This window comes from Olea europaea, unplaced genomic scaffold (genome assembly GCF_002742605.1).
Source record: "Olea europaea var. sylvestris unplaced genomic scaffold, O_europaea_v1 scaffold1639, whole genome shotgun sequence".
Classification (NCBI taxonomy): domain Eukaryota; kingdom Viridiplantae; phylum Streptophyta; class Magnoliopsida; order Lamiales; family Oleaceae; genus Olea; species Olea europaea.
The window spans coordinates 149,835-160,492 of NW_019234041.1; the positions used below are offsets into that span (position 1 = coordinate 149,835).

Consider the following 10,658-nt stretch of genomic DNA (forward strand, 5'->3'; position numbering starts at 1 on the left):
TAATTGTGACATAAAAATTATATAATTTATAATCACTACATAAATTGTGGCCAATTAATTTGAAAATTTGTGACCAATGAATAAGTTGTGACTTATAATTGAGCAATTGTGACAAAAAATTTTGTAATGTTGTGAACAAGACATATTAAAATTAAAAAAATATATTTTTAATTAATATAATTATGAATTGATTGTGACCAAGATTGAATCAGTGTTTCTCCAACACAGCTTCTGTCGATGGGTATGGAGAAAAAATCTGCAGTTGTGAATCTTGCGATACCGTTTTGTGGCTTTCCCCCCCAAAAAGATGAGGCTGTTTTTGTGAAGCCTTATGTTCAAATTGGTAACCGTTTGCGTGATTGCAGCGTCCATATCTATTCATTCCATGTGTATATATTCCATATATAATAAATTATATTTATTATATATAATATATAACTATTTTATGACCTGAATTGTGAAATATTATGGGACGTTTCTTATAATTGAAATGTCACATACTATATATCTGTTATATGTATTGTTCCCAAGGATAAAACTATGCTGATAGGAATAGCTTCCAGGAATAAAAAACAGGTGCTACCATTTTATTTGTTTTTAACTGTCCAATCCTTGAATAACACGTGTCTCCTTGATTTATAAACTTGTCACAAAACTCCGTATTTGTAGCAAAGCCATAAAAGGAGAAGGGGTGGGACCAAATTCAAAACAGTACACTGACTTTTTTATTATTTTCTATTAAATAATAGAAAATATTTGTTTTCTCATGACATAAATTTTAGGAACTTTTCTCCGCCGTAACTACCGAAAAATGGTTATTTACTATAAAATTTACTTACATAAAAAAGATTTATTTAACTTAAAATTTACTTATGAGTAAATTCTTTAAGCTTAGCCAAGCGTGCGCTTTTGGTACCCCAACTGCCACCAAAAATAAAATAATAAAATAATAATATTATAAAAATAAAAATCTATCAACTCCAAAGAAATTGGCATGGTCCCAGTTGCAAGCAAACTTCAATAAAATCCAGTAAAGTGTCAGCCATGTGCATAAAGTTATGAACTTTATCCTTCCTTTCTCTATACTCTATGCTTTGCAATTGTACATTCACTTTTGCAATTTAAAGCCTCCAATTCCAGCTCTAAAGTTCTGCAAATATGGCAGATGTTTTGGTTCAGTTCCAGCTATATGTCATTAAGTACTGGTTGCTTTTTTTACTGATGATCTACACGAGTCTGCAGAGGGAGCATGATCACCATTATGTAGCTGAAGCTTCCTGTTTCCTCTTTCTATATAATTGTAGTGTTTTCTTGAAAAGGGGCTCAAAGAATTCTGCTAAAGGATTAACTGAGATGGGAATCACAGGGGAACTAGTTAGAACTGCGTTCTCGCAAAGCCTGTCTGTACGAATGCGTGACAGCCATGTAAGTTAATTGCGTTCAAGTGGTTTGATAATCTAACTTACAGAATGCTGATAGTATATTGTACTTATGCCTGGATTTGTTTTGATTTGGTTTGAACTTAGTAACTAAAGTTTGAGAGAATTTATTGTAATCAGGCTAGGAGTTATGCTGTGGAAAAGAAAAGATGGAGTTCAGTAAGATCATACCTTTGCGGGGATGAGTTTAGTTCAATAGTTGCAGAGGATGATTTATCGAGCTTCAAACCTGCAATTGATGAAGGTGAATTTACTTCAGTTTATGCAGAGGCGGATAGGGCATCTATTAGAAGCTCTCAGGCCACTGTTAATCAACCATTGGGAGGAGATTCAAGGACCAAGCAGATGCTGAAAGCAATGAGGTGAAGAATGGAAGTCCAAAGGAAAAGCAAAACTCAACCTACAAAATTTTCAGCAAGAAAATGCTGCAATGATCATTCAGTCGGCATTCAGAAGATTTCTGGTCAATACACTCACCATATATGCATCAACTTTGTGTGGAGATTTACGCGTAAATAATTGTTATAGTATCATAATATATGCAAATGTTTGATGATATTTGTACAAGAAAATGAATGTGCGCATGTACTTGGAAGACAATTAAACAAGAACTTAGAGAATGCTGATCTCCATGGATAAATGTTGTTTCTTTAAGTGAAGTATTTTCTGGATACTCGATTTGAGTTGTTTGAGTGCTTAAAATTTTGCGCCCGACGAGCTAATGAAGGAATGAAGTTGCAAAATTATAGGGGAGATCCTGTAGGAAGTCCAAGTAGAGAGTCTATGGGCACATCAATTGAAGTTCAAACTGGAAATTCCGACATTTTCTCATTCCAAGAAGAAAGCATGGCTGTGCACCATCCAGCACGACATAGAAGTAGAGCCCAAGTGCTAAAGCTAGGTACAACAACTGGAATTTCAAAATGTAAAATCCCCCTACCCTTTTCCTGGGGGCTATAACTTAGCTTATCATGTGCTAAGATATAGGAAGATGATTGGTATACAATGTAGGGATTCACAAAACCCCTACAGATACCTCACATGGGCGGGGTGGGTGGGTGAGTTTTTGGACATTATTTATTCATACGGGCCCACACTTTGTTAGATATCTGTAAATTTTCTGTAAGAAATTTTCTATACAACAAACATTACTCTAAGATATAATGCCGCAGAAGGGACATACCATTGGACTATAAGATAATTGCAGGAGCATAATCAATGTCTAAAAGAATTTATTTTATCTCATATAACAGTATCTCGTGAATCTGATGCAACCAGTGATAGGGAAAATTTACTGTAGTTTTTATGGCAATCTGGAAATTTGACACCGTTTTTCTTGTGCAAGGTGTGAACTCCCCTTGATAATGTAGTTGATAACATCCATGACTTTTTTGCTAAGTTCAATCTTATGGTATTGGACAATATTAATGAAGTAAAAGAAATTAAAATACTGGTGGGCCCGCTTGATAAGGCAACCTTTCACGTATCTTGTGTACATTCTTATCAGCACCAATCAAAGATCTGAAGGTAGACAAGCTAGTATCGAGGGATTTGAAGTTCCATCATTCTGAAGGGACACGAGCTTGAATCGAGGGGTTTGAAGTTCCATGGGTATCATGGAGTGAAGCTGGAAGAAAGAAAGCCGCGCTAAAATTCTTGTACAGGAAAATTACGTATTTTCCTTGTACATTTTCTTTTGACAGTAACTCCTCAATATGGGTGAGGGTCAAGTGGGACAGATGCACAATTTATCACACTTGAATCCCTAGGTGCACTTAAATAGACCTCACAACATTACCTGCCATAAATAAACCTTAATTTGTCTCTTCCTCTCTCACTCTCAAGACAAATTTTCATACTGATCCCTTTGTCTGAAAATCCAGTGCCGCTAACTACAAGGGGAATGCCTTCTCCGAACTTCAACCGGGCACAATTTTGTGCCCAGATTTTGCATATCCTTCATATATGGTTTAAAATCTCTTCCAATGGTAAAAGCTTTAAGTTCATTGTTTATACATTGCTTGCTTTATTGCAGGTGAAGAACAATGGAATGGACAAAAGTCCGTTTACAACTCACTCCATAACGATGTATATGGTAATTATTAGTTTCTTCATTTATGCCGTTTTGGCATATGGGATGAATCTGAGGTCTCAAAATTTAGACGGTAACCCCCCACCATACCCTTTCCACTGTATGGTGTTTTTTGGCAATACTGCAGTGGCATCACTGGCATCGATCTTCTTCCCAGACTCCGTCAGGCCTGTTCTATATGTGCTGTGTGTACTAATATCAGGTGGTGAGTTGTTCTACTGGGTTTACGGAAGAGAGGAACACATTTTCATGACCCATCTCCGCCGCTTCTTCAACAATCTATGGATGTGGTTGGTTCGGTACTTCTCTATGGGACAAACTGGCCCGCTTCTTCCAAGTTAAACAGTGGCGGATTCAGCACCCAGCAGTGTAGCTCCTCCGACTGTGCTAGGTTCGCCGGAAGTTACAGGCACGGTGGCAATGGCGGATCCATCACCTGGCGAGGGGGCATGTTTTTACATAGTTCTAAAGTTAGGTTATTTCATAGATCTAAACCTATAAAACATGTATGTGTGAAACCATTTTTAATGTTTTTCTATCTATAATAATGCCGTGCTGGATCGGCTGGAATTTACAGGCGCGGCGGCTGTGCTCAGTTACAGCATTAAAAGGAAGAAGAAAGGTGGAAGAAGATGAGTTACAGCATCACTAGTTATCTTCTTCTCTCTTTTTTATCTTTAGCTTTCACTGTTTTGACTTATTTTTTGCTAATATCTTGCTCTAGTTTTCAATCCTGTTTTAAATTTTTTTTATTTCGATATTTAACATTAATTAACAACAATGGATTACCAAGAAATTTAGCATTTATTTCGATATTTAGCATTAATTAGTGTAAAGTTTAACCATTACAAAATATAAATATATAAGAAATTTCCTGCCGGAAAAGATAAGTAAAAAGTGTTGAATTTTTATGAAATTTAAACTTTGCAAAACTTTATGAATTACCAAGATTCCCGCGTCAAATCACCAATAAAAATAATTAATGCCGAACATACCTTAATTTATTGGGAATAATTCCTTATTACTAGATCTTGATTCTGGATCATGAATATTAAAGTTTGAACTACAATCTTTTCATGTTTGGCTTTTCACTTTTAATCTTGAATTTTGTTTCTTTTGATTCTTTAATTCTTATTCTTGGTTTTGCTTCTTTATCCATAGTTTTGATTCTTGTTAAGAAAAAGAAAAATGATGGTAGGGAAAATAAATAGTCAAATTAATTATATATAGAGAAAATAATGGTTTTGATATATTTATGTTGATAAGTTTTATGTTATTTATATGATTTTTTAATTTGGGATCCTCATCAACGGGGACCTTACAGGGCTCGCTCTGTATTTAAAAATTTTCGATCAACGCATTGCTAGCCATAGAAAAGCACTAAATAACGAAAATAAAGATTTTATTTCTTAACGGGTCATGGGACAAGACTTGTTAATACTCTTTACTTTAGTACCAGAGCACATGTATAAACTTCGCCTAATTTTTCACTTACCCCACGTCTGTATTGTGTTTCCTGCCAAACACATTGCAAGTGGATTTATTACTTGGGCCTAAGGTTATCGACCATTTCTTTATCTGTGCAAGATAAAAGTAAGATTGTATTTCTTTATCAGTGTGAATGCATCGTTTACACCTTCATTTAGTGTTAAATGTAAAGTAAGATTGTATTTCTTTATCAGTGTGAATGCATCGTTTACACCTTCATTTAGTGTTAAATGCAAATGCATTGTTTACATCTTCATCCAGTGGGAAATTTACTTTCAAAAACTACGCATTTGATTACAAGAATTATGTGTGTGTGTTGAATTAATCTAAAATTCATCATATATATAGTTATTCAAAATTATGACAAAAAATTAATTAAGACTAACCTCAAGGGATTATCGCCCCTAAAAAAAATAAGTAAAAGTATATATATATATATATATATATAAGTAAGAAATAAAAATTACTTTACTATTAATTTTTCCTAAATAAAGTTGTGAGTGCCCATGATCATTCGATACGAGACTAGACAAAGCTTTAAAATTTTTAGAAGAAAAGAAGAGGAAAAACCCTAAAAGCATAGAATTATTAGGTCAAAGAGATTGTAGGAACCCTAGCCTCCTTTCTCTGTACAAATCCCGAAGTTGATAGACACAAGTCATGATCTGATTGGGTGCACGTAAGAAAGAAAGATAGAGAGAGAGATAGAGCAGCAGCTAAGTAAATGCAGGAGAAGGAGAAAGATATAGACAAAAGGAGACAGACAAGTAAAAAAGAGAGGAGGCATTGAGCTAAACTAATAATCTGTTATAATTTGATATTATGGGTATTTGGTAGGGATTAAAATTATATTTTTTATTAAATTGTGATAAAAATTTTTGAAATATGTAATTGAAAAATTGTGGGACCATGAGAGATATAATTAACATTGATTGTTTAACTTTAACTTACATTAAAATGAGATTTTAATCCTTACTAAACATACTTATTTGGCCCACAGTTCTATATTCCTTTAGTTAATTATAAAGTTTTGCATCTTTCTTGGGGTCAGGCAATGATTACTAAGAGTACATACATAGACTTCTGGCTTCGCCTAATTTTTACCTCCCATCACTAGTTATATTCTTCTCTCTTTTGTACTTTCTCTTTCACAGTTTTCACTTATTTTTTGCTAATAGCTTTCTAGTTTTTAATCCTGTTTTTATTTTTTTTTATTTCTATATTTAGCATTAATTAACAATAATGTATGCATAAAATAACAAAAAAAAGTCATCCTACCAAACACCAATTACAGATTTACCACAAAAGAAAAGAGAGTTAAGGTAGAGAAAAAAAGAAGCATAGAAAAAAGGTTTTTACGATCATTCTTTTAGTATCTTTCAATGAACGGCAAAATATTTATGTGCAAGTGTTTTATTTTCGTATACCTTTATGTATTTAATAATTTATGCATGAATTATCAGTGGAACTTCGGGTTCAACTTAACGAAGTGTGAACTCTATTAAGTTCTCTATAACGATTTGAATTTGCAGTAGAATGGTGATGCGGACTGTCAAGTGAATTGAAGAAAAATATAAATATTAATAAAGAAACAAGGATCCACCTCCATAAAAAATTATCCAAAAAAATACTCACCCACGCTCTTGTTGTGAGTATTCGATAGAAATTCGGTGAATTCTTACCTTGAACACCAAGAATAACTCTAAAGAATTAATACTTGATGGAGAAAAAGCTTGACAAGTGTGTCGACAAATGACCACTTATAAATCAGGAAAAATCATTTATATGTGATGAAAGAAAAGGACGGGGAGGGGGCTTAAAAGGGCGAAGGTAGTCCGCGTGGAGTACGGGGAAAAGCAGATATGTACAGACTAAAAAATCCGACTTCGATATATAACCTCTTTTAGATTCCCAAAAGAAATACGGCGTCGATTACTAAACTAGGTCCAACCCAATCTGAATTGCAGTGATGATCATAAGCATAAACTTGCTTGGTCAGGCTCAAAGTCAGACCCAAAAACAGACGGCCAATGCGACGGCCCCCAATTGGAGGGGTGGCAAGCCTGGCCAAAAAACAGGTTCCCCCCTCCTTTTTTTTGGGGGCTGCATGGCACCCATGTTCTTTGGCCCAACTTTGAGCTTGGCCATCCCTGATCATAAATCCTGTGTACAATCACAATTTTATGAACAATGATATTGTGAACAAAATAACGATCTTCATTGGTATTATTACCACCATCTTATTAGTTACCTTGTCAATATAATCATGCTTTATGAACAGAATCGGTTACAAAATTATTTTTCAAGGAACACATGACATTATTTTATTAGACTCTCAAACAATAAAAGAAAAAGAAGATATAGGGTAATTGGCGCAAAATGTCCTTACCTTTCAACTTTATTGTGGAAAACATTCCCACCTTTCATTTTTTGACATTTTTGCCCCTCAAATCAACTTTCATTGCTATGAAGGTCCTTCCGTCCAACTCCCGTCACTTCTGCAGTTAATTAAAGAGAATGACCCAATTTATTTCCAGTCAACAGGGGTAAAACCGTCCTCACCTAATTAAATCCTTCATTTTCATCATTTCGTTGAACAACACGAGAAGGTTCCCATTCCATTCCCTTTTGGTTAAAAATTTCCATTTGTCTTCCATTTCTACAATTTTTAGAAGTATTTCTTCAAAAATATCATTGCTACTGCTATATATACCCTTTGTTTTTCATCCGCCACTCAATTTTTAGAATTTCCAAAAAAGCTTTAGGCTATGGAATTCATCCCCTCAAAAATCTAATCAAAACCAAAGGCTTCCTCCTAAAAGAGGACAGATCAAGATGAAGATACTCAAATCTATTGTAAGATCAGTCGGTGCATTTGTATCGGTAGGCAGTAAGTCAAGGAGCTCAAATTCTACCACCCTACTGTCCCCACATCAAACTCCAAGCTGCTGCAACTCAGGGAATAATTCTGATGGATGAAATGTTCCTCTTCTCAGTTTTGTTTAAATCAAAATTTATTTGTACAGTAGAGGGAGTTTTTGTATATTGATGAATTCTGTTCAATGAGACTTTGGGAAGTGCAAAACCATTGTGTTTCTTCTATCTTTTATCTTATGGCACAACAATCCCAATTGTACTGAGTTTTTATTATACAAGTCATTTTATAATCAGGTTCACTTTTGAAACTGGTCTTAAATATATAGTTCTTGTTCTTACTTCTAACTTTTTATTCATTGTTGTTTGTTGACTTCTAACAGTTGTAGAAATGGAAGACAAATGGAAATTTTTGAAGAACCAGACGGGAATGGAATGGGAACCGTCTCGTGCTGTTCGAAGAAAATGATGAAAATGAAGGGTTCAATTGGGTAAGGATAGTTTTACCCCTGTTGAATGGAAAGAAATTGGGCAGAAGTGACGGGAGTTGGACGGAAGGACCTTCATCGTAATGAAAGGTTGATTTGAGGGCAAAAATGTCAAAAAATGAAAGGTATGAACGTTTTCAACAATGAAGTTGAAAGGTAGGGACGTTTTGCCCTAATTACCTGAAAGATATACCTTTATTTGACAGCGTAAAATTAACGAATAGCTTAAGAATTACCAATATTTGTCCACTTGGTTGACCTACACTCACATGCGCAGGGACCCACGTGAATAAAAAAATGTCAAAAAATGCTCCCCACACTACTATTGTGAGTGTGTTGTCGAGGAAGGCATCACAGCATAGCATGATTCTAAGATTTTTTTTTCTCATACTATTATTGTACTTGATTTATTTCCTTGCCATAGTTATAAACTTGAGTGAGAAATTTTATTCATTATAGTTACAATCATGTTACATGTACATCTTTTTTTTTTAATTTTTATTAATGTATATATATTTGGGCTTCTTCGGAAACAAAATATGTTATTCTTCAAGAATATTATTATTATTATTATTATTATTATTATTATTATTTTTGCTTCTTCTAGAGTAGCATATAATTCTTTCTAGAACATTTATATAAGGTGAGTTGTGCTTCTTTTAGAACATCAACACTTTATTTGTTTAGTACAAATGTAATTTTCAGTTGTACTTCTTCAGGTACACAAATGAATCAAAATGTGTAAGAGACAAATCTACTAGTAGTATTCTTCTGGAATATTGGAATCAGAGTATCATGGTCTTTAGGAGCAATAACATATTACTATTTGAAATAATAAATTGTATGAGAATTTACTCTTCAGAAGTAAAAACATAATTTATATTAAATTTTACTTAATTATGCTCTTTGGGAGCAAATAAAATCTAATTAGAATATTTATAAATAATAGTGTGATATTTCAAAAACAAAAATATTTTATAATATTAACATAATAATTAATTAATCGAAAAATAAAATAAAGGAAAATAACAAGACAGACTCGTTATTTTGCATAACATGCATATCTTAATTTTGGTAAAGTATGTATGTCATATATTAAACAATTATTGAAAGGAAATTTAACATACATAGTTACATGTTCAGAAATGAGAAATCATTACACGCAATTACAATTCTTTTTCTTGCCTTTGAATCTTATAGGAATCAATGTTCAAACTTTGGATCCTGGAAAAACAAAAGTGGTGATAGGCAACATTCAAAAACCAACATAAGTCAATAAGTCGTGATTATATTTTCTACACAAAACCCTATGTAACTTCATTGAATTTAAAAATGAAGAAACCAATTATAGACATGAATTGATGGAAAAAATCACGTTACCAAATTAGTTTCAATACACGTTACCAAAAAAATTATTACATTCTAACTAATTTAATTTGACTTTGATTACGATTTTGACCTAGATGTTTTTTAATAGTTTTAGAATGTTGAAAGACCAAAGTCAAACCAGTATAAATTCAATTTTTAATTGGGTCAAATAATTAAATATTAATAGAGCTAGAATTAATATATCAATGTTGTGCTCGTTTTGTAGTTTGTACTAATTGATGCATCATGGACTCGAAAAAAAAAAAAAGTTATTTCAAATAAATTAAGTCCAAGTTATTGAAATTTAAAAGAGCTGTCATTAATTAGTAATTCATTTAGCTGTTTATTGATTTTAAACAGGTTGACAATAGGCACGTGTGGTGGTTAGATAAACATAAAATAATCATTTTATTTAATTATTCTTATCCACTTCTTATCTATTTTGTGGTGGCACACGTCTGTTATATTTCAATTGCATGCCAACTCAACCTATGAATATTTTGCCACTATAAATACTGCATATAGTCCCAGTATTTCACCACAAAAGAAAAGAGAGAGTTAAGGCAGAAAATAAAAAAATAAAAAATAAAAAAAGCACAGAATAAAGGTTTTTTGTTTTTACGATCATTCTTTTACAATCTTTCAATAAATATGGTAAAATACTTGTGTAAATGGTTTGTTTTTGTATATCTTTATGTATTCAGTAATTTATGAATGAATTATCAGTAGAATTTCGGGTTCGATTTAACGAAGTGTGAACTCTATTAAGTTCTCAATAATAATTTGAATTTGCAGTAGGATGGTGGTCCGAACTGTCAAGTGGATTGAAGAAAAATATAAATATTAATAAAGAAACAAGGATCCACCTCTATAATAAATTATCAAAAAAAATACTCCCCCCCCCCCCCG

The 10,658-nt window shown here is 33.0% G+C and overlaps 1 protein-coding gene across 1 annotated transcript; it reads left to right on the forward strand.

Annotated features, from left to right (window-relative positions):
* Window positions 1-1,071: 1,071 nt before the first annotated feature.
* Window positions 1,072-2,112, forward strand: LOC111377326. The gene is made up of 2 exons (XM_023000405.1): window positions 1,072-1,425; window positions 1,560-2,112. Exons 1-2 carry the CDS (start codon window positions 1,159-1,161, stop codon window positions 1,803-1,805), a joined length of 513 nt encoding a protein of 170 aa, XP_022856173.1. The 5' UTR covers window positions 1,072-1,158; the 3' UTR covers window positions 1,806-2,112.
* The last annotated feature ends 8,546 nt before the right edge of the window (window positions 2,113-10,658 follow it).

Excerpts from the sequence above, each read along its gene's own strand:
- LOC111377326 (XM_023000405.1), top strand. The coding sequence starts at position 1,159 with ATGGCAGATGTTTTGGTTCAGTTCCAGCTATATGTCATTAAGTACTGG. Across the intron at positions 1,426-1,559 it reads TACGAATGCGTGACAGCCAT|GCTAGGAGTTATGCTGTGGA; the intron begins GTAAGTTAATTG and ends TATTGTAATCAG.